At 38.2% G+C, this 22,571-nt stretch overlaps 5 protein-coding genes across 11 annotated transcripts; 3 read left to right on the top strand and 2 right to left on the bottom strand.

Annotated features, from left to right (window-relative positions):
* Positions 1-196: 196 nt before the first annotated feature.
* On the top strand, positions 197-3,155 carry LOC106155651 (translocon-associated protein subunit delta). The gene is made up of 6 exons (XM_013530579.2): positions 197-381; positions 950-1,068; positions 1,437-1,511; positions 1,798-1,887; positions 2,306-2,371; positions 2,709-3,155. The coding sequence occupies exons 1-6, from the start codon at positions 255-257 to the stop codon at positions 2,811-2,813; spliced, it is 582 nt and encodes a 193-aa protein (XP_013386033.2). The 5' UTR covers positions 197-254; the 3' UTR covers positions 2,814-3,155.
* Positions 3,137-8,917, bottom strand: LOC106155650 (acid phosphatase type 7). Of its 3 annotated transcripts, none has more exons than XM_087016196.1 (2): positions 8,755-8,917; positions 3,137-5,272 (listed from the first exon to the last, which is right to left on the bottom strand). In XM_087016196.1, exon 2 carries the CDS (start codon positions 5,244-5,246, stop codon positions 3,744-3,746), a length of 1,503 nt encoding a protein of 500 aa, XP_086872322.1. In that variant the 5' UTR covers positions 5,247-5,272; positions 8,755-8,917; the 3' UTR covers positions 3,137-3,743. The 3 variants fall into 3 exon arrangements, with proteins under 3 accessions (XP_086872322.1, XP_013386031.2, XP_086872321.1); XM_013530577.2 differs by having other exon boundaries at positions 8,689-8,917; XM_087016195.1 differs by having other exon boundaries at positions 8,469-8,917.
* A 130-nt stretch (positions 8,918-9,047) lies between these two features.
* On the top strand, positions 9,048-13,036 carry LOC106166578 (UBX domain-containing protein 6-like). 2 transcript variants are annotated; one of them, XM_087016197.1, is made up of 5 exons: positions 9,048-9,367; positions 9,788-9,903; positions 10,378-10,623; positions 10,977-11,117; positions 11,552-13,036. In XM_087016197.1, exons 3-5 carry the CDS (start codon positions 10,395-10,397, stop codon positions 12,514-12,516), a joined length of 1,335 nt encoding a protein of 444 aa, XP_086872323.1. In that variant the 5' UTR covers positions 9,048-9,367; positions 9,788-9,903; positions 10,378-10,394; the 3' UTR covers positions 12,517-13,036. The 2 variants fall into 2 exon arrangements, with proteins under 2 accessions (XP_086872323.1, XP_013400654.2); XM_013545200.3 differs by having other exon boundaries at positions 9,051-9,367; positions 10,378-10,608.
* A 433-nt stretch (positions 13,037-13,469) lies between these two features.
* Positions 13,470-18,997, bottom strand: LOC106166543 (sulfotransferase 1C2A). Of its 3 annotated transcripts, XM_087016199.1 has the most exons (7): positions 18,929-18,997; positions 18,077-18,112; positions 16,084-16,269; positions 15,396-15,719; positions 14,814-14,911; positions 14,297-14,462; positions 13,470-13,888 (listed from the first exon to the last, which is right to left on the bottom strand). In XM_087016199.1, the coding sequence occupies exons 3-7, from the start codon at positions 16,250-16,252 to the stop codon at positions 13,776-13,778; spliced, it is 870 nt and encodes a 289-aa protein (XP_086872325.1). In that variant the 5' UTR covers positions 16,253-16,269; positions 18,077-18,112; positions 18,929-18,997; the 3' UTR covers positions 13,470-13,775. The 3 variants fall into 3 exon arrangements, with proteins under 3 accessions (XP_086872325.1, XP_013400596.2, XP_013400597.2); XM_013545142.2 differs by lacking the exons at positions 18,077-18,112; positions 18,929-18,997 and adding an exon at positions 17,156-17,293; XM_013545143.3 differs by lacking the exons at positions 18,077-18,112; positions 18,929-18,997 and adding an exon at positions 16,740-17,009.
* A 19-nt stretch (positions 18,998-19,016) lies between these two features.
* Positions 19,017-22,247, top strand: LOC106166540 (uncharacterized). 2 transcript variants are annotated; one of them, XM_087016198.1, is made up of 4 exons: positions 19,017-19,523; positions 19,891-20,062; positions 20,464-20,697; positions 20,947-22,247. In XM_087016198.1, exons 1-4 carry the CDS (start codon positions 19,173-19,175, stop codon positions 21,471-21,473), a joined length of 1,284 nt encoding a protein of 427 aa, XP_086872324.1. In that variant the 5' UTR covers positions 19,017-19,172; the 3' UTR covers positions 21,474-22,247. The 2 variants fall into 2 exon arrangements, with proteins under 2 accessions (XP_086872324.1, XP_013400592.2); XM_013545138.2 differs by having other exon boundaries at positions 19,897-20,062.
* The last annotated feature ends 324 nt before the right edge of the window (positions 22,248-22,571 follow it).

A 22,571-nucleotide genomic window follows, 5' to 3' on the forward strand; every position in this document is an offset into this window, starting at 1 on the left:
TTTTGATTTATTACAATATTTACCAATGAGATAATTCACCTTGTATTTACAAAAAAAAATCACCCGTTGAGAAATCACAGGCAGCGGCAGACTACTCGCAAATCATAGTTATGCAAAGAGTACTTTTGATCAACATGCTTATACAACAATTTGTCATCAAATTGAAAGAAGACCAAAAATAAAATCGGTTCTAAAAGATAGGTATAGGTGATTATGCGGACGTTCTGCAACATTGTGCTAGTTGTGATTGCACAATGAGAGCAGGATTGAGAAAATATCGCAAAATCTCGAGTTTCCCCCTTTCGAGATCAGATATGGCGACCTCCAGGATGGTGTTGGCAGCTCTCGCAATTTTGGCAGTTTTGCCGGTCTTTACCTCAGGTATGTTTAAGTGTATTATTACAGAAACTACTTCAAGAAACAGTGAGCAAAGATTGACCAAACATAATGACAATAAGGGCACAGTTTGCTTATATAGGGCCCTCAAAACATGCCGGTTGTGTGACGTGGCACGCAGTTGGGTCCAGCCAAACACAAAAAACTGATAGTATTTCACCGTCAGTTATTACCTAAGGATTCCACAAGGGTTATGAGTATATTTAACTGTAAACGTCTCCATTCGTAACTCTATTAATTGTAAGATGAGAGTGAGACGCTTCATGTCAACTAAACTATCTATGGTTCTGCTTTTGGCATTGTCGTCAATGGAAGTAGCATTTGGTTTTAACAAAGTAAGTTAATTGTTACTACATACGCACAACTTTATCACAATTTTAACGGAAATCACTGCCACATGAACTTCTTTTTCCTCCACAAATTGAGTCACTACGAATTGAACTTCTTTAGAGTCGAAGTGTATAGGGGTTTGGTGAATCATGTAAAAGTCTGTGCAAACAGTTTGCCAACAACTGTTGTGTTTATTAATCTTTTTGTTTTGATTTTCTTCCAGGGGACACTTGCCTCCGCCCATCTGTTGTATCACAGACTTATACAAGCAGTGAAGCAATGATGGCAACAGAGACTGTAGTTATTGTGGAGTTTACTCTGACGTGTGCCAATAACTTGAAGGTATAAGACATAACATTACACTACATTCTTCTCTGTTATCAATTGTTTTAATAAGGAACAAGGAGGAGTTAAGATTTAGAAAAATTCTTTTGTATTCCTATGTCTGCACACAAAACAAGGGAAGATGTGAGCCCAGTGGACCAAACTTTGTGTTACAAACTTCATTTAAGATATGCAACCAGATAGGAGAGTGCTTTCTTTTAGCTACTTATATTTGCTGACTGTAATCAGTTTAAATGATAATGAATTTGTTCTAGATTATATCTTAATGGTTATCATATGGTGTTTGCATATAGTTGTGCATAATGAGGAGATTTGAATTTAATTTTCTTACTGTAAGAAAATATTTATTATCCTGTATATTTTAGGATGTAAATTTATATGCTGAGATTAACGGCCGCACCCTACCAGCCACTAGAGGTCAAAATTCCAAGACATACCAGGTACGACCCAAGATCATGGAATTACTCCACATTCTGTCAAAAAAGACTAAAAACCTTGTATCATAAATATACTCTAGGTTTATATCTAATGATATGAGGGGTGTTTGAAAAGGATCTGTATTAAGTTTTTGGCAATTACTTTTATTTTATTTATTTATTTATTATTTTATTTATTATTATTATTTTTTTTTTTTGCTCAAACTCTTGTATTAAATTAGAGTTCAATATTGATTCTGAATTATAAATTGTTTATAATTTTCAAATAATTTTTTTCTTTATTATACAGGTGAGCTGGAGTGATGACCACAAGAACATACCTGCTGGTACCTATACAGTCAGATTCTTTGATGAGGACAAGTATGCAGCTTTAAGAAAGGTATGCTTTGTAATCTATAAAAATATGTGCCTTGTAATGCTGAAGGTGAAAGTGCAATATTTCATCTGTCAAAACACAAAATAACTGCATTTTTAAATTTTGAAGATCTTTGAACTTGCCTACAACAAGGATGCAACTTGCCTACAGCTAGGATCTATTAAGTGATTATTGTTGCCAACTTGCCATGTTTATATTTTGACCCAAGAGACTGTTTTTGAAATTTGTTTTTGAGCAGTTTAAAAGAATCCGGATACAATGTTTTTTAAATGTGATCTTCTTTCTGAAACTGATTGCAGTTAAATAGTTACACTTGCTTAAAAGTTTTCATTCTTATCTTGTTCGATAAAATACAATAAAACTAAAAGCGGGATGCGAGCAGTCATTCAGTTTGTTATGTTTCCATTATTTTCATTTCAAGGCCCAGAGAAGTGGAGACAACACTGCTGATATTGAACCACTCTTCACCATTGATGTCAACCACAAGGTTGGTAAACATTGGTTGTCCACTTTTAAGTTCAGATTATACTTTACAGAATATGTTTTTCCAGGCATGGAAAAGCAAAGTGTGAAGATATTAGGTTTCTTTATGAAATACTTGAATTAAATACATTTTAGAAGAAAAAGTGCAAAATAAATCACAATATAAGGTAAAATAATAATTTTTCACTGTCTCTCGGGTAATTATTGTAAATTAGTAAATCATTTGTAATATGGCTAAACATGTTAAAACTTTTCTTCCTTCAATTCCTTTCACCAGTATGGCAGATATTTTGGATGTTCTGACCATTTTATACTTACTGTGTCATTTTACCATATTTCAGGGCACCTACAGTGGACCATTTATTCAAGCAGAAGCCTTGGCCACCTGTGTTGCTATTCTAGTATGGTACCTGGCATACAGCACCAAAAGCAACCTCCAGTCATAACAAAAACTAAAACATAAATAGACTGTAAGACTATGTTAAAATTAAAAACTTTGCAATTCAGATTTTTATATTGAGCAGCTCTTTTGTAGGACTTCAAAATGTACCATTAAATGTTGTAAATTCTTGCTTAATATTTGTAAGGCATTTCATTTGAATATCTTGACTTTTTCCTACCAGTGCACAATGCCGTAAAATCAGTCACGAGTATTTGAGTATTTAAATTTATACATTATTTCACAGACGTAAAGAAAAAAACTGTGTTGTAATCCACATTCCCAGATATACACACAATTTACTAATGTAAGAAATACATAAAATTACAATAAAAATTTGTAAAATCTTTTTGAATTTATTTTTGTTCTCCATTGTCAATGCAGTAAATTCTTGTGAAGAAGCACCAATTTTGCATGTTCCAACACCTGGTCCAGTTAATAGTAGATTTTAAAAGATAATTAAATTATTAGTATTATATTACTATAACAATATCCTAGTATCTAATTACAAGCCAACAAAAAATGAACTACAGAAATAACCAAATCCAAATTTTTGTATAATTTGTAATAATGCACAACTTGAGGAAATATTCTTGATGATCCCTGAAATGATACATGCTGAAACAAATGGCATTTCTAAAAAAATACCCTCTTCAATTTTTTTTCCTGTAATCTAAAATTAGTACAAAGATAATTCAAGTCCAAGTTGTGCAGAATTCTGAATACAAGCGGCAAAATTGAGAGCTTTTTAAAATAAAAATTTGAGCAGTATGAGTATTCTCATCGTTATTCGTTTTCAGCCCCCCCCCCCCACTAACACCTAAAGCCCATCCATAGAATCTGATGCCAATTATAAAATTTCTTTCACTTACAATTTAAAAAATTGATCCCAAAATAAACCTACCAATTTTCCAAAAGCTTTTTTGATAAATTCTTATCATTTTCTCAAAAACTTGAAAAGAACTATTAAAAAAGTAGGAATTGCTGAAAGACCAAAAAGGTACAAAATCAGATACAATGTGGAATGAATCTTTTCAGTAAGAACCCATTTAGCATCAGCTAAAATTCTATCTTTCATGAAAGATTTTAATCTAGAAATGGTTTCCTCTGTAACAATTGGTAATTTTGTTTGAACCATTAACATTTTATCCAGACTTTGCAAGGTGTCTGAATACACAACTTCCCAGGAGAGATGTGTTGAATTGATAATTTTCAACTTTCCAAATGCCTCTCGATTTTCACTTGCCATTCTGTATGCAGTCCTAGGGTTTTCTTCATCATAACTCTCCGGAACGACTGATATCCCTGTTAATGCTGTTATAATGCTAACAGGGGCAACTGGATTTATATAATTCCTCTGCATGACTACATTTTCATAAAGGGGGTAGTACCGCTCATAAGCATGCACATGTCCAGAAAATATCAAATTCACTTTAAAATCATAAAACATTCTTTCCACATTCTCTCTTATGACGGAGTCCTTGCTGTTGCATTCCTGGGTGAACTTAACTGACTTAGAACAATACAGTGGTTTATGGCCTAATACAATAATCCAAGGGCGTAGAGTTCTCTCTTTATTAGCTTGGGATAGGTCTTTAAAAAGCCAGTCATTCTGGATCTTGGCAACCTCTGGGTTGGACTGATACAGAGCAGTGGAATAGAAGACAAAATGGGCCTGCCCAATGTTGATGCTGTACCAAAGTTTATCCAGGGGAATAGGCCAGGGGGAATGAGGCATTGAAAAGCGGTACATGTAGTGCATGAATTTATCAAAGGCCTCGTGATCCCCTGGACACGTCATGTAAGGAGTACGGGATGCAATACCTTCAATGCGGTTGAGAAATTCGTCTCCCCTTTCTCCGCCATTGCTATTGAGATTGTATGCAAAGTCTCCAACATGGAATACAGCTGAGATATTCCCTCTTTGAACTTGGGTCTGGACTGGTCTGATACTTTTGGAACTGCTGCCCATGTCAGCCAGAATTATCACTTCAGGAGTCCAGTTAGAATCTTCTGACAGAGTTCTAAAAGAAAAGGTCCTGCTGGAATACCTTCCCGTTCTCACTTTATAATAATAAACAGTATCCAATTCCAGGTTTCGTAACTGAACTCTGTGGATGTTATGCATCCCCTCTTCGTTGGTTTTCACAAATTTCTTGCTTTCACCCAAGGCAACCTGATCCAGCTGGGAACTTTTGCCATACAGTTCCCCAGCCTCCCCTTCCACAACTGTAGCCCACATCACTGTCATCTCAGACAAAGTGTCGCCCAGCGAAATGTGCACCTGGTAAGGTTTTGATCCATCATGGGACACCCTGGCAAATAGATTCCACAGCGGGGAACTTATTCCAAAGAGCAACATGAGAATAATCATGAAAATTGCTAAATATTTCTTGTTGCATCCCCACGAAGTGTCACTTGGATATCTTTTCCTCATCATTTTGCCCTGGTAACATCTACTGTAAGCTAAAAAAGATAAAATTTATACTCTGGTTATACATACTGTGGTTGATGAATATAATATATTTGTCCTATAGTCTTAGCAGAGACTATCCACATATATTTTGCTTATTGTTTCACTTTAAACTAGAAGAAATGAAGCTATTTAACATATATTGTTGAGGAGTCTTTTTTTTTTTTTTAGGGGAGAAGGGTTAAAAAGTACAGAGGTGAACATTTTAATGGTACATGTAGTCAGATATTGACAACTGTGAAGACAGATGCTGTAGCAGAATGTAACCGAGGCACGACAACAGATGTATTGTCCTTTTAGAAAAATCTTTATTCGTACTATCTACACAGCCGATCACTGGTGTATCTCACTTTGAATTACGCGCCAACCGCTTTTATAGTCCAGGGTCACATGACCCACGTGACATAAAAAGGGCGCTAACGCCAGTATGCATATTCATATCACATATTTATATACAAGAGCTATTTATAATAAGGCACTTATATCAATGTACGCTACAATATACTATTACATATATATATATTTATACCTGTGAATACATGAAATACATGTACCCTATTACATGTGCCCCCCCCAAAAAATTAAATGGCGTCCCGCCATTGATCATACTGTAAAATAACTGTGGATGAGAAAATTACAAAAAAAAAAATAATATTACAATTATAGTAAATTAAAACACATTACCCCCATCGTATGTGAGCACTCCAAGTTCACACAGTACAAACACACAAGCAAACGCAACCTTTCTCACAAGGAAACGCAATACTATTACTTGGGTTTATGGAGGAAAATGATTAAAATTACTCCCATCTTATGTGAGTACACCAAGTTCACACAGTACAAACACACAAGTAAACGCAACCTTTCTCACAAGGAAAAGCAATAATATTACTTGGGTTTAGGGAGGAAAATAATTAAAAACAGTGCAATTGCTGTAGCATGTTTATTATCATCAATTAACATAAATCATAAAATACAAGTTATAATTTAAATTTCAACTTTCCTTCAATAATTCCACCATCTGTTTGAACATATTTTCACTAGATTGAATGAATGTACGGTAAATGTCAAGTAACCTAGACGCAGATGTGGACCGTCTTTCTGGTACAATCTGTGAAAACACATAATTCCCCTCTTCCATCCACTGCGGACGTCGTCTAGTGCGTGTGGACCGCCTAGGCTGGACTGGTGTATCATTTTCCTGCACATCTTCACCTTCGCTTTCCACTTGCGATTCTTGCTCACTGTCGTCCTCTCGATCCTCCTCCTCTACGCTAACCCTTTCATTACTACCGTCTTCATCAGGGATCATTTGTTCAGACCCATATCGTACAACATAATGTACCCCAGAAGAATCATCAGAGTCCTCTGTTATCTCTGAAAATTCATTCTCGTGTCTGGGTCTACAGGTACTTACCTTAGTGATCTTCTCTTCCCGCAAATCCATGGGGAAAATCAAAGGTAAAAGCAAATTCCTATGAACATTTTTTATGTCCCCTTTTCCATTTTCTTGTCTGATCATATACACTGGTATATTAGAGTCATTCTGGCCAACAATCACATATACCTCTTTTCTCCATTTGTTAGCCAATTTGTGTTTCCCTTTTAATCCTACATTTTTTAACAAAACTCGATCCCCTACCTCGGGTACTACCCCTCTACACCGATTGTCATACCTTTGCTTGTTTTTAGACCTTTTCCCTTTTGCTCTCTCATTAGCAATGCTGTATGCTGTTTCCAATCTCTCTTTCAACATACTTATATACCTTTCATAGTCCTTGTGCTCATCCTTCGTGTACAGACCAAAAATTACGTCTACTGCAAGCCGGGGGGCCCTCCCGAACATTAAGTAGAACGGACTAAAGCCTGTGGACTCGTGCACCGTGCAGTTGTAAGAGTGAACTAATGAAGGTACATACCTTTTCCAGTCAAGTTTTTGGTCATCATGGAGTGTACGCATCATACCTATTAAAGTTCTGTTAAAACGTTCCGTAACTCCGTTTCCCATGGGGTGATAGGGGGTCGTTCTGGATTTTTCTATTCCCAGTAATTTACACAACTCTTTGATTACCTTTGATTCGAAGTTGCGCCCCTGATCGCTGTGCAATCTTAAAGGAAATCCATAGGGAATCATGAAATTGTCAAATAAGACTCTAGCAGTTGTTAAGGCTGACTGATTTTTTGTAGGTATAGCCCATGCATATTTTGTGAAAACATCTGTGAGCACAAGTATATGTTACTTACCCTACCTTTGGACTCTTCCAAACTAAGGAAATCCATACAAACAATTTCCATGGGTTGAGATGCAACTAAATGCCCCATTGTTGCGCTCTCGGGTAAGTGTGGACTTTTTCCCAATTTACATGGTCTACACATTTTTAATTTCTCGCTAACAAAGTGATCCATTCCTGGCCAGAAGAACCATTGTTTTACAATTGACAGTGTACGATCCCTACCTTGATGTCCCATTTCATCATGAGTTAAAGTAAAAACTTTCTCTCTCCATGCACTAGGCACCACTAACCTCTTTCTGTCCGCATGATCGACATGATACAATACACCATCCACCACTTTCAGCTTCTTCCATGATCTCTTAAAAGGTTTCATATTGTCGGTTCGTGGTAGGTTTCTGAAATTGTCTGAATGGATTTCCTTAGTTTGGAAGAGTCCAAAGGACTATAAAAGCGGTTGGCGCGTAATTCAAAGTGAGATACACCAGTGATCGGCTGTGTAGATAGTACGAATAAAGATTTTTCTAAAAGGACAATACATCCTGTCGACTGCGCCATTTTTGTAACCGAGGCACGACAACAGATGTATTGTCCTTTTAGAAAAATCTTTATTCGTACTATCTACACAGCCGATCACTGGTGTATCTCACTTTGAATTACGCGCCAACCGCTTTTATAGTCCAGGGTCACATGACCCACGTGACATAAAAAGGGCGCTAACGCCAGTATGCATATTCATATCACATATTTATATACAAGAGCTATTTATAATAAGGCACTTATATCAATGTACGCTACAATATACTATTACATATATATATATTTATACCTGTGAATACATGAAATACATGTACCCTATTACAAGAATATATTCTTCACATCAGAAAAGTGTTGGTAAAAAGCTAATGCAAGTACCATTTGAAATACCGGTAAAAAAAAAATTAAATAAAAAGCATACCTCAGGTACGAGTAGACTCCACTGGGTATAATATGTACGTCTACTGTAGCCTGCAGCCCGAGCACTGTACGTACGTATACTCTAGTACGTTATACTGGCAGTAGTCTGTACGTAAGGTGGCCTACTGAGTAGCACGTTACAAATACCAGCAATTTATCTTACTTTAGACTGCTAAATAAGACACGGGATAACAGCACGGTACAAACCCTAGTAAACATACAATTAGCTATTCTGATCTCCGATGCTAGTGTCCATCTTGCTGAAGACGAACACGTACATACAATACCTTGATTGTTTACGTTTTCTTTGCCACGTGCAGTGCAGCTTCAAAAATGGGTCAAGCAAAAGTCGCTGTCAACTGAAAAGCTGGTTGACTAAACATTGCAGCATTTTTAAAACATAATAATGGAAACTTTATGTATCCGCTACAAAGTCGAAATAACTTGGTGCCAAAAACATTTAACGCTTTAAATTGATAATACACGAACAAACCCAAGTGAACCGGATATTTTAGCAGTCCAGAATGGGCGTATCTTGTCTGAATCGCCATCTTTCGATCAGCTAAGTAATCGATATTTTCATATACAGTATACGGAAGCTTGTGACATCAGATTAGGGGGTCCTGAAACGCCTGTCGTCTGGTGGCATGAACCTGACGGAAGTCTCGTCAAAAGTTCCTCGGGAAGCAGTAAAACCAACAGAACCAGAACCCCGCATGAGCGCAGTTGTCGATGCGATTTCTGACCACTCGGAAGCGTTTCGCAACTGGTTTTGGGAAGCAGAATTTCGCTTGAAATTTATTGTCATTCTGAGCATAATTATTGTTGTTAATAGTATCCTCATAAAAATTGCTTGGGCCATATACGGCGAAAGGATTGTCGATTTCTTTAAGAAACAAGGTAAGCCATGACATGTTTTCGTTTATATTTTTTGTTGGGCATTGTAACTAGTACATCGCATGTCAACGGAACCTTAGATTAAAACGTCAAAAGACGGAGTCGTCTACGCCTATGAATATGAATTTGATGTTAAAGATCGTATCTCACACATATAAATTATTTACCAGTACATTTGCAATTCTACCCTCAGTGTTTTATCGATTATTTTCAAAATATCCATTTCACTTATAATGAAACTTAATGTTACACTAAGTCTTTATATAATGTAAGTGAAAGAACCTACTGGTACACTTGCCAAATACACAATTTTGTGAACCTCACAGTTTATAGCATGATAATGATATTACACATGTACAGTAGAGGATTTATTGATTTCAAATCTTGAATTGTAAAGTATCACAGTGTCATTTTAATTTTCAGGTGTATCAGAGACAGGATACACACAAGATTCAGTTCCTGTAGACACAAAAGACAGCGTGAATTCCACTCCTCGTTCTCAGCACTTGAAAAGAGAGTAACACATTTTCAAGAAACAGGTTTGTATGGTACATGTACATATGAATTCTCCACCTTTAACTTCCCATCCCACTGGTCAATGCACTGGTCATGTTGACCACTGGGCTTAAGAACACTGTTAGTCTAAATGTCCAGTTTATTTACTATGATATGCCAAACCTACTTGTTTATAGTTTTTGTGGTAACTAACACCACTGGTTGTTTACTGGTACATGTAGTATCTTTGCCAGTTGTTTAAGATAATTTACTCAAAGAAAATGAAAAGCATTAATTGAAAGAATAAAAAAACTAATTGAATTCAATGATTCATGTTAAAAGTGCTTACAGCTGATTTCATTAGGTTCCAGCAGGGCTCTTTCTAATGTAATCTTTTCTTTAGCCAGTAGTTGGAAAATCTTTTAACCAAACCAAAAAGAGAGCCAAATTTTTTCGAAATGCTTTAGACACTGTGTAAGGAACATTACATACTGAGACAAAATTTTTCATCATTTCAGAAAGTTAATTGACCAACATGGCAGCTATCAAACGATTTTTCGAGAAGAAAAAACTAGATGTCAAGTTCAAGAAGGCTGGTTCTGGCCACAAACTGACAGAGGACACCAGGAGCTTGTCACCACAGCCAAGTCAACGCCCTGGCACCAGTCAGGGGCGGCCTCAGGCTGAGAGTGAGGCTGCACGAGCTGCACGGGAGGCAGCTCTGGCTAGGATGTCGCAGCCGAGACCAGGTGATTGGTCAATATGTGAGGGTTTACACTGTCTTCGTTTGTCCTTTAAGATAGATATTAAGCAAGAGTAAATGCCCTGTAATTTATATATGAATTATTTGCACCAGTTTCTTACATGACACAAATACACAGTAGATACATGAACCACAGAATGCCCAAACTGGCATACCAAAAACACTGTAGAAATTATTTGAAAGTTTTTGACTGTATTGTCTCACTATAATGTCACAAAACGTCCACTCACATCTAAAAAAAAGCCCTAGTGATGGCACATGACATAATGGTCAGCTCAATTATTTTTCTTAGATGCTCAGACAGTATCAGGTCATAATGGTAATTAGTATAATGATTTGATTATTTATCTACAGGTACTGCAAATAACCAGCTTAAGGCTCTGAAGTCACAAGCCAGGGCAGAGTTGGAGGCTGAGAGAGCTCTCCAACAGGGGGCAGCAGCAGCAGGACCGACAGAAGTCTACAGAGATGGCGCTCCAGTGCTGGAACAAATAGGTGGGGATATGTCACTTCAAAAAAGAGACCCATTAAGTACAAGTCTGCGTCCAAACTCGTAACTGGTCCCAACATACAATTGTGCAATGGGGTGTTTTCCCCCCTTTCACGAGTTCACTTCTATGTAGCATTTTGGACCAATTCAAATTAATTTGGTTAACTGGCTGTGTTGAGTGCCGGTTGCATTAAGTGAAATCTTTTATAATTCTCTCTGGATTTTTTGATGTTAATATGTGTGACAAACAATGTGAGAAGGGCCTAGGAGTGGGACCAATTGTACAGAGGAATTTATGAAGAAAGTTGAGACTGAAAATTTAGTTCAAGGATTAATTAGTCATTAGAAAAATAATACAAGACCCCCCCCCCAGCTTGTTGTTCCACTATGGTCAACATTGGTTACTCATGGTTTAAGCTCTCTGTTTCATTCATTTCAGGTGTGTATTACAACTGCCCTATGGTCACCCCAGAAGTTCTGCCAAAACAGGACATGGAAAAGAAGATAGAGGAGTTCTTACTGGCCCAGTTGGCCGAAGAACCACAGATGACGTCTGCTCTAATGATTCACACCCTAAATAAAAATGCTGAGAAAGTGAAACTTTGCATTGAAACCCTCTGCAAATACCTCGATAATATCATTGCCAATCCCGATGAAGAGAAATTCAGGAAAATAAGAATCAGTAATAAAGCATTCCAAGAAAGGGTGTGTTCCTGTAACGGCACTGAAGAGTTCATTCAGTCCGTTGGATTCAAGCAAAGAAAACTGCCCTTTCAGGACGGGGAGGACGATTTCTACGTTCTGGACGAAGATCAAGCCAAAGACGCGGAGAGGCTGAATACTCTGAAGGAAATTCTTCTCGCTGCTGAGCCCATCAAGGCGGAGCTGGACAGAGGGCTTCGCCTGTTTCATCCCTCCCCAAAGGCAACTAAATTTGAACTCCATAATGATTTTTACAACATCACTCCAGAGGAGATGAGGAAGGAGCAACAGCTCAAACAAGAAGCCGTGGAAAAATTAGGAATGCTGCGCACTAAAGCCATGCGTGAGCGGGACGAGCAGCGAGAACTGAGGCGATATCGCTTCGCCTTGGTACGCGTGCGCATGCCCAATGGCGTCCTCTTACAGGGGACTTTCAGAGCCACTGAAAAGGTGTCGGTGTTGGCGGAATTTGTCAGGGACTATTTGGTTAACGATTGGCTGCCATTTACCCTCTCCACGGCCACTGGACAGAAACTGACCGAAATGGACTCTACTTTAGCCGAGGTTGGGATTGCGCCGGCAACTGTGTTAAATTTTGCACTGGATCCCAGCGTTGTAGCAGAAATTAAAGCGCAGCAAGGAACTTTCGATGACAAGAACTTGATAAAGCCAGAAATTATGGTCCTCATTCAAGACCTGTAGTTTAGCTTTGTCAGAATATATTGAGAGAAGAGTTATGTATATTTTTTTCTTCACTGAAACTTGGGATTGGGATTAATACTAAATCTTCATTTTTTTTCAGTATGTTGTTATTGTACTACTACTGTTTAGAGCACTACATGTATTATGACAATTCTGCCTTCCACCGATTCCTGTTCGCGTTCGCATGATTTCCATAACAAGAAACAGAGAAGGGACTAGCTTGGATCTATCATGATGGGGCAAAGATGCACGGTACAGAGAACAAAAAAAGAAAGAAAAATGTTATAACTGGACTTTTATTCATATCTGTAATAACAGAAAAATAGTCTGAAAATTGCATTTACACATACGACGTTTGTGATAAAATTTGTGTAGGCGAAGTAAAATGAGATATGCAAAATTTCACTTGCTCTTCTTACCTGTTGTAGAACTTGTCGCATTTTTTCGTGTAATCTCCTTTAGTTTATTGATGGATGATGGTGCTGTAAAATGTTATGATATCAAACCAGTAATTGCTGGAGTTTCTTTCTTTCTTTTCTTTTTTTTTTTTTTTTACCGCTCTCTGCGGGTTTTATATTTTATCCACAACAAAGCTCGGTATGCAAATTATGACTTTTCAAAGGTTTCGCTGCATAAGAACTTGTCTTTTTAGATCAATTTCCTAATTCGTTCTGTCTGCAAACGTCCTATGACCACCTGTCGCCATACTAGTCTCCGGGCGTTTCTTCGATTTTTCCACGGATCCGGTTAAAGAGTTTTGGGTATCTTCATAGATGCACCGTTATGATAACTTATTCATTTCTTGAAGATCTATTTGGTGATTTGATATGAATTTGAAACAGGAGAAGCCGCACGTCATTGACAAGTGGTCTTGTAGCAAAGAGTCGTCATCAGATATATTTTCTTTACATTAAGTTCATAACCAACTACTTCCGTCAGTAACAATATGACAGTTATTGTCATTTGTATGGAATGTCGATTTATTGTTCATTTTTTATGGCAACAATCATTGAAAAGTAGATAGCTTGTTGCGTCAGTTTACATGTACACGACTGTCACATGCGCTTTGCATAGTCTGCATATTATCAAATGGAGATTGTGATGTAAAAATATCATTTGAATTGAATATAAAAATATGGCTTGTTATGTTCACTTTGAAGTGAACCCTTCTTATTCTTATTTTCTCATTCCCGTGTATTTGTCTATTCATTTAATGGCTTCTAGGTGTTTCAGATCGCAAAGGGTAATTATCGTTATCGTTATATTTCAAATTCTAGTTTAATGCCCGTGCCCTTTGTACGTTCTTCGTGCAGGATGTCGAAATGCTCGTTCTGGGCCACTGTGAACCAATTTTTCCAGTCACCCACCTTTCCTGAATGACGAAAATAGAATTTAGAAGATTAGTAAGTGATATTACACAAACGCATAAACTATTACTATTTACTGAATATAAATAGCATAATTATCGAGTTTCAAAACTAAAAGGGGTTTTATCAGTAACCCCTCTTGTATATAATTATAAACTGGACTGTAGCTCCAAACAGTCACATGCTCAGCTGACAAACTTACGTATTACTTTTTCTTGCACAATGGTTTTATTTTATTTTTTGTCACCATGTGTTTGTATGGCAAACTTGACGTATATATGTTTTAATGACCTTTCTCACTTATTTTACTATTCTGGCGATTTAAGTATTGTCCAATCCAACTTTCAGTTTAAAAAATAATACCATGACAATCACTATCAAATTGCCTGACGAATGTTTCAATACAACAGTACCTTTTCTGTACATCAAGTTTTCCCCTTTCCAGCACTTAGGCTCTGTTGGAGTTTTCAAGGTTTTCATTTTATCAAATGCACAGGCGTCTGCTATTGCTTTGTATAATTCCTCGGTTCCCGGCCGTCCAATAAACTCTGCTATCTTTCTCACAGCAGCCACAGTGTCCTATAATGAATATGATTCAGGATTATCGAAACGTTATTCTCTCTCTCTCTCTCTCTTGCACGCCCCATCCTATTGTAATTACCCCCTCTCAACACCCTTATATACACACACCTGACCCTGCCCTCCCCCAAAACCTCTGCACACACCCTACCCCAATCACCCTTACACACACACACGCACGCACGCACGCACGCACACACACACACACTGCTTCCCCTCTCTCACACCCTTACACACACACCTTGCTCTCTCTCTCTCTCTCTCTCTCTCTCTCTCTCTCTCACCCCCCCCTCCCATCCACCAGACACCCCTGCACTATTGCTACTATTGGTTTAACTCTATTTAACTTACTTTAATCATCTCCTCGTAGGTCAGGAATAACACGTTGGGCTTATTGCGAGCATGTTCCCACCAAGATAGGACGTTTTCCCACCACATACCCCATTCGACTGAAATACAAAGAGCAGAGGGCGATTTTTTTTACATATTAACAGAGATGACTTGAGCTTGACGTAATTAATGCTTGGCTGAAAATATCTTATGCACAACTGCTGCATTTACATTGTATATTAAAATTGAAAATTAAAAAAAAAATTAATGTACGCACAGAGGGTAAAAATTGCAATAATCGATGGCAGTCCTTTTTCAGTTTCGACGGATCCAAATTCAACGACTGCTCGAGAAACCACGTCTGGATATAATGTTATTTGTAAAAAGGAGAATTTGAAATTCTGCAGGTAGAATGAAAGTAAAAAACAAATTATGTTTGAAGGAATTAAGTCATTCGCATTAAAAATCAATGACATTAATTTTGATCCCGGTATTTGATCACGATATACTCTAACAACGTTTAGCATCTAACAATTTATAATGTATATTCCATTCAAAAAATATGAATGAAAATTACATTATGTTTTTTAAACTTAAACCCACATTTGGGCCCTTCCGTAAATAACTTGAAAAATCCATTCCACGTTCCTTCGTAATTGTAGTCAATGATCCCTTTGCTATGGTTATAAAAACTGACAGCGACATCTTTCGGATTGCGCATAACATAGACGATCTTACAGTTCTTCCGCCAAACATCGGGCGGTATTCGGTGATACGACAAATGGGTGTCCAGTACCCTCGGGGAGGGAATGTTGTCCAGATGATCCTGGTCTCTTTCCTCGAAGAATCCCATAGTTTTTGGGATGTCGTTTATCTTAGCGTTACCGTTTATCAGCATGTGAACTATTTCCCAGGTCCAATGTGTGCCTGAAACGGACAGTAAAAGTTCCGAGTGCTCTCCTGTCAGTGGCCTCGTTACAGAAGTACATACAGACATTAGGTTATAATTATAATGGTAACGGCTTCGAGACTGGGGTGTGAGAGAATTTTTAATCCTCACCTGTGAAAATTGGGTTTGAACATTCCAGCGGAATTATTTGTTGAATGTTGTAATAGAAAAGTTCTAAAAGTTCATAAAACATTTTTATTTTATTCATCTAAATGCCCAATTTGTGATTAAATATTGGATTTCAATGATTTCAGCTATACAAGAATCATAACTCCACTTGCATTTGATATTAAAGTCATGAGAAAACGAAACCGAAAGCGCAGTGGGTTCTGTATACCATACCTGACTTTGGATAAGTGCTCACCCAGACGTCATCTGGCCTGGCTTCAAACTTATCAGCAGCTGCCAGCCGTTCTTCTATGCCGGGAAAGTCGCAGTACATCTCTCCTGGACGCACCTCGTTCCACGTGATCTCGTGACCCTCCCCGTCTTTCACTTTGACGACTGGCATTTCGTCTGTCTATAAGTCTGTTATGATAAAAAATATGATAGTGTTGTACCCTCTACCAGGGTCACAAATGGATTTTTTCACCAGATATCCACAGATGTGTCTCTGGCTTACTCATGACCAGATTCTCTGTTCGCACTAGAGAAAAGTACACGGGTGATTTATCCTTGCGGCCCTGGTAGCACAAAGTTCATGCGCTAGCACTCATATTGACGATTTTGATATACATACTGGCTGTCAGAATCGTCAATGGGAGTGCTAGCGCATGAATTTTGTGCTACGGCCCAGGTAGAGGGTAACATTTTTGAGATAAAAACATAATTGGCGGATCCTGGGGGGGGGCCAAGTGGGTAATGCCCCCCCCCCCCCCCCCCCCCACACACACACAGTTTGGAGGAACCCCTTCCTCTTCTCACCTCAAGGCAGTCTTTTTCTTATCTCCTACATATTAAGAATATTAACAATCTGTGTCATAAACTTTTCAACTTACTTGCCATTCGGACCACCACTCTTCTATATAAAATCAATAATATTTATACTGCCTGGTCCCAATCAACAACCGACCTCTTAACATCTGGATACGCCAATGCAACTCAACTAATAATACTGCCACCCAGAATTTCAGGGTTAACTGTTCTGTATATTATAAGTTGGTTACAACTGCTTGTCACCCACTGTCTCGGATGCGCCTCGATGACTACAATCTTGTATATCCTATATACAGTGGACGACTCTAGTTGTAACTGTAGTACAGTAGGCCTACTACTTGTATGATGACCTATAAACTGTACGCCACATACCTTCTGCAACACGACAAATAAATTCTGATTATATTACTCGTTTGTATATTAATACACCGAATTGGTATTGATATATAAAGAGACAAAATTGCTGAAGAGAACTTACCAAACGCTGGTCACACTAGTATTAACATGTATGGGTGATCGTGTATTTTGCACTGGCTGCATATGTAGGTCACAGCTATAGGTCACAGATGGGGAACAAGTCTCAGGATAACCTGATTTAGGGTGTATGTGGGCTTAATGTGTCCATTGATGCGTAATATGCACTTGTATGTGGATGGTTTCATGCATTCTGGCTAAAGCCCTTTGACTTCACCCAGGCCCGTAGTCAGTCATTTCAGGGGGGGTAGTTTTCTAAAAAAGTGGACCTTTTACCATTCTAATTTAAAAATCCCCAAGTACATAGATCAAATTTTACCCAGGGTGGACCTTTTCCCAGCAAAAAAGGTGGTTCTTTCGAACCCCCTCCCCCCCCCCCCCTCCCCTTGACTACGGGCCTGTGACATCGTTATTTCTGTTGCCGAAGTCGCATGTCGGGCCGAGCTGTAGTAATCCGTTATCAGGGGGCATATATGGTTAGATAACCAACAGGTCCCAAACTTGTTGTTATAGTCGTGTTGTCTGTATAAAATAAGGAGCAAGGAGGGGTGGGGGCGGTGCAGGCCGGGTTTATATATATCCGAAATTATAGACCGCATTCAGAACAGTGGTCTAACTAGTCCGATGGTCGAATATGGACGACCCACTTGAATACTTTCCCAGGCTAGGGTAATTTATTCAGAGTCTCTTAGCGGATAAGACGGCAAGCTTTTTAGCGTGTCGCCGTGTTTGACCCGCGGACTAGTTAGTTCAATGTTCTGAATGCAGCCTTAGTCAATATAGTTTGCTCCCCCGTTTTTTAACCACGACTGTCGTAAGAACCAAAAGAACGGAAGCAGGGATGCTTAGGGACACTGCGGGGTTGGTTCTTTGAGATAAATGTATATACGTCAAAGTCAAATCAACAAAATAAAAAAGTCATTACCGTGACAGCTGGTACGCCTGACACTCGAAATGTGAACTAAAACAAATAGAAACAAACAATTCAGTAAACGTGATGAGAGATTTTCAATGTATCTAGGTCCATTAAATACAAAAAAAAAATCGAAAAATGAAGTTAAAGATATATTCACGAATTCTACTTTTTTCTAAAACTGGCATCACTGTGGTCGTAGAATAAGAAAGGAGGCACAAGCATCGCTTTGGTTGCAGAATGAATGCTCAATGATCGGCCAGTTTGCGACACAAAGATTTTTTTTACTCTCAAACGGGGCCGTACTACGGGACGCAGAAACGACGCCGTCCAGTGTAAAGAGTCTTAACCATGACCCCGAACAGTCACCGCCCAGTGAGCTGTGTTACGTACGTCTGAGTTGACCGAGGGGGGGGGGGGGGGTCGGTTTTTGCCCTACAAAGGTTCATTTTTATTTAAAATTTGAACTGCGTAAACACAGCCCGATCAACATATTTTCATTCTGATAAGCTGGAAACAGGGTGATTTGTTACGCTCAGATTTGTGCGCATAATCGATGTCACATACGATACTCGATCAGGCGTCCAACTTTAAGCTAGGGGTGACAGAGCCTGATTAGAGATCATAAAGTAGACAGCAAGTATGCCTAGATATCTGTATGTTCGGTCCAGACTCACACCGCGAATCAGGGAGAAATGAACCCTGAATCATGAATACAGGCACACACTGTGCAAAGTGCTACTAGTGTACTTATTGCTGCAGTGATTAATTCTCGTTGAATTCAAAATTATCTTCAGATCCGAGTCCAAATATCCGAAATATATGAAATGTGAACCCTTATGCCCAACCAAGGCAGGGGCCTACTGCACATGCAGCCTTGTCAGGTCACCAGCTGCACAGCTCAGTCGGCTGTTCACCAATGCAGGTCCGTACATTGTAGCCACTGGCCCGAAGTCAGTGAAGTAGGTCGTGAAGTAATTATTATCTAGTCCAGCTCCCACAAAAGAAATACAGAGTAGGCCTATTGGATTACATTTTGACAATACATAGGGGCGTATCCCACATCCTTGTAGATAGTAGGCTAGCTACTTCTGACAAGGTAACAAACATGTCGGGATTCAAGGTGATAGCTCAGATAGTTTTATATTTGAGCAAAGCAATGGCAGACCTTGTTGATTTGGTCACGTGGATCATTTTCAAAAGACGCCTGACACCTCTAACGGAAGAGAGTTTGCTTGAAGGTTTCACACGCGAGGAAAAGTATGACGTTAACGGACTGCTGTCTACTGCCCTGGTGGATCCGGTGTGGTATGACGGTTTTGGCGTTGTTGTGAAATGTTTTCGGGAGGATCCCACCATTTGTGCCCTAGGTCGCATCATTATTGACATGCAAATGAGAAGACTGCTTAGAAATAGGCTTAATATTTACAAATCCCTCTCTGGACACGATTATCCTGAGGTATGTATATTATAAGATGGCTTTTGGTAAACTGCTTGCGATCCCTTCTTTCTTTGGGTTTTTGTTTACTGTCAATGTGTAATTCTCTCTCTCTCTCTCTCTCTCTCTCTCTCTCTCTCTCACACACACACACACACACGTGTAGCTCCATATCTTTTGATCCTCTGTACTTGAACATTCTCACTCTAGGTTTTCAGACTGTAAAGATCCAGTATTTCTTAGCAGAGTGTTCCCATTGGATATTCTTTATTGGGGTTATCCATAATGCCTTGTCTTCGATACTCTTATTACCACCTTTTGCTTCGTAATTTTCAGATCTCTCTCTCTCTCTCTGTCTCTCTCTCTCTCTCACTATCAGTTTTGCCAGTTTCAGATATCGCGCCCAATATTCCTAATTGGTCCCATGCGATCGGGAACTACTTTACTCCAAGAGTTGTTAGTTCTGGACGACCGTCACACATCGCCGCTGTTTTATGAATCAAGATACCCCGTCCGGATATCCAATTCCGACATTGTCAAGAGAGTAAAAATTTTTATGGGTAATGTTGATGTTGCCATTTAAAATGCTCATGCTTTTAAGAGTTTTGACCCTTTGATTTTACAATGAATGACTCTATAATAGTTGTTTAATGGCCATTAGTCTTGACTTCTTTGAACTAGTTTGATGTGTCTTGGTTTTAATGAATAAGTCACTATTTAGTATATAGCCGTTGGTTGGTTACTATAGGCCGTGTATTTATCTTTTTCTTACTTTTTGCAAACCGATGCCATTTCCGATGCAGGTGTGGACCTTAGGCCTATCTTATCACCGACTTGTGAATCAGTAGGGGCCTAAGCGTCTAATCAAACAAACACGAGTATAATAAATATTAGTAGATTTTTTACTGCATTGTATATTTTATGTTGCTTTTATTTTCATTAGTATTTTTACTTACTCCAGACATTAACCACTTCCTCTTCCCATCGCTTCGGAGCATTCACGATCTTGGCCATGACAAACCGCACGAGTGCTGCCACCTTTTGGAACATTCTTTTATTTCCAAATATGTCACGATGTGCTGTCAGGGCACTAATGACTACATTAAATGGTTGAGGACAAGGACCACCGACGATATGGTCAAAGTTTACCAGTTACACAAGCTACAACTTCAATTGATTCTAGGGTCCAGATCAAGTACGTTTTTGAAATATATTATTTTTCGAAATGTTTTTTACTTAAGATTTTACTTTATTCAAGGAAAAGCGATTTAGTGAATAGTATGAAAGAACAGCTAATTTTATCCTTAACGAGTTGGTAGTAATCTTTTATTAAAAGGTCAAATGAAGTGAATGAATACCCTAGAATAAATCATTTCTAAAAGGCGTTTTTGAACATAGTGAAATAATATTATTAAATGAAATTAAGTTTGTTTTCCTTTTCAAGGTCCAACGACACCACAACAGAGACTTGTGCTAAAAGATTCTATCCACTGTTCAAATATAGAGGCGTTGTTGACGGTTTACCCAGACGCAATTTTGGTGCACACCTATCGCAATCCAGTCACAACCGTGGCATCCGGGTGTTCCATGGCGGAGACCTTTCGTAACTTTTACTGTAAAAATGGTGGAATCAACTTCAAAAGGCTTGGTCACCAAATGTTAACTACCCCTTTGTTCAACGGTGGTAACGAGCTTGTAAGGTATAGAAAGAGTCACCCCGAACACGAAGATAAATTCATTGACATACAATACCAAGAGCTTGAAGACGACCCGATTAGTGTCTTGAAGTCGGTGTATGAAAGAGTAGGGGTCAAAATGACAGATGACACCTTGCGGAACTTAGAAGCATATGTGAAGGAACATCCTCGACACAAGCATGGCGTACATAGGTACAATCTTGAAAAGTATGGGATTTCTGAAAGAGACGTTCGAGAATATTTTAAAGAGTACATTCAATACTTTGAAAAGTAGTTTTTTTCCTAATGAAGAGTGTCTGGAACATAAGCAGGGTTTGATCGATGAATTATAAATATTATTTTTCAAAAAGAGTTTTTTAATCTGTAGTAATGCAGTTTCTACGATATTTTTCTGTTTAATTTTCTTCATATAACGTTTTTTAAATGACGAATATCAGTTAACTAAGGATAAGGCGGAATAGACATAGTCATATGACAAGCATTTACATTAGAAGATAGGCCTACACTTATTATGAATGATCATGACACATCACGGTAGAAAGTCTCTCAGCGCAGAAGTGGGAATAACTTAATTGGAATTTATACATAATGTACTGGCGAAGAGTAACTTTCATTATCACAAAGTGATCTAACATTGGCTTGCTAATATAAGATTCATCTATTTGAATTAATTATTGGTACATTTATTTTTATAATGATATAAGTACATATATTATTATCAAGTAAATAATCTGGCAACCAATGAAGGGTTGAATGAAAAGTCAGATAAAATCTACTTGCTGATATATATTAAAATATTGATAAATATTAAAACCCGAGATAACATTCCATTTTATTCATTAAAGCAATTTAAACAACTGAATGTTTTAAAAGTTAACCGGTCGGCTTTGAAACTTGTATGTTGTATTTGTTATAATGCCACCCATTGTTTTTTAATGTTTTGGTCTTTTGGATGTTCAGATATCCGTAGTGAATAATTAACAATTTATCTTGTTCCTTGAAGGTAACGTCACAATTACGTCAATAAAGATTTTTGTTCTAGCACATATATGGCAGTCGTTTTAAGTATCAACTTGAATTGTTATTTGATAATTATGGCACTTTTGCAAACGCAAGAGACTGCAATAAATCATTATTATAATGATCAAGAAGTCAGTGTGTGTGTGTGTGTGTGTGTGTGTGTGTGTTCGTGATTGTGTGTGTGAATGAGTGATGTAGAGTGATCCATTTTTCAATCACTTTTTTAATTGCCTGATGCTTGCTATGGTAATAATCTGAACAATTATCTGCGTACCAATGTAGGCTACTTATTACATGGGTAGCGTTGTAAAGTTATCTGCCATCTACAGGAAGTCTCCAGGTTTATCGACCG

This window comes from Lingula anatina, chromosome 6, assembly GCF_051362555.1.
Source record: "Lingula anatina isolate TDL-2025a chromosome 6, LinAna3.0, whole genome shotgun sequence".
NCBI lineage: Eukaryota > Metazoa > Brachiopoda > Lingulata > Lingulida > Lingulidae > Lingula > Lingula anatina.

What these genes read in the sequence shown, in the direction of transcription:
- LOC106155651 (XM_013530579.2), top strand. Translation starts at nt 255, where the DNA reads ATGAGAGCAGGATTGAGAAAATATCGCAAAATCTCGAGTTTCCCCCTT. An exon ending in TTTGCCGGTCTTTACCTCAG is followed by an intron (nt 382 to 949) that starts GTATGTTTAAGT and finishes ATTTTCTTCCAG; the next exon opens with GGGACACTTGCCTCCGCCCA. An exon ending in AGTATGCAGCTTTAAGAAAG is followed by an intron (nt 1,888 to 2,305) that starts GTATGCTTTGTA and finishes TTTCATTTCAAG; the next exon opens with GCCCAGAGAAGTGGAGACAA.
- LOC106166540 (XM_087016198.1), top strand. Translation starts at nt 19,173, where the DNA reads ATGTCGGGATTCAAGGTGATAGCTCAGATAGTTTTATATTTGAGCAAA. An exon ending in GAGAGTAAAAATTTTTATGG is followed by an intron (nt 20,063 to 20,463) that starts GTAATGTTGATG and finishes TACTTACTCCAG; the next exon opens with ACATTAACCACTTCCTCTTC. An exon ending in GATTCTAGGGTCCAGATCAA is followed by an intron (nt 20,698 to 20,946) that starts GTACGTTTTTGA and finishes TTCCTTTTCAAG; the next exon opens with GTCCAACGACACCACAACAG.
- LOC106166578 (XM_087016197.1), top strand. Translation starts at nt 10,395, where the DNA reads ATGGCAGCTATCAAACGATTTTTCGAGAAGAAAAAACTAGATGTCAAG. An exon ending in ACCAGGTGATTGGTCAATAT is followed by an intron (nt 10,624 to 10,976) that starts GTGAGGGTTTAC and finishes ATTTATCTACAG; the next exon opens with GTACTGCAAATAACCAGCTT. An exon ending in TCCAGTGCTGGAACAAATAG is followed by an intron (nt 11,118 to 11,551) that starts GTGGGGATATGT and finishes CATTCATTTCAG; the next exon opens with GTGTGTATTACAACTGCCCT.
- LOC106155650 (XM_087016196.1), bottom strand. Translation starts at nt 5,246, where the DNA reads ATGATGAGGAAAAGATATCCAAGTGACACTTCGTGGGGATGCAACAAG.
- LOC106166543 (XM_087016199.1), bottom strand. Translation starts at nt 16,252, where the DNA reads ATGCCAGTCGTCAAAGTGAAAGACGGGGAGGGTCACGAGATCACGTGG. An exon ending in ATTTACGGAAGGGCCCAAAT is followed by an intron (nt 14,912 to 15,395) that starts GTGGGTTTAAGT and finishes TTTGTATTTCAG; the next exon opens with TCGAATGGGGTATGTGGTGG. An exon ending in AAACTTGATGTACAGAAAAG is followed by an intron (nt 13,889 to 14,296) that starts GTACTGTTGTAT and finishes TTCGTCATTCAG; the next exon opens with GAAAGGTGGGTGACTGGAAA.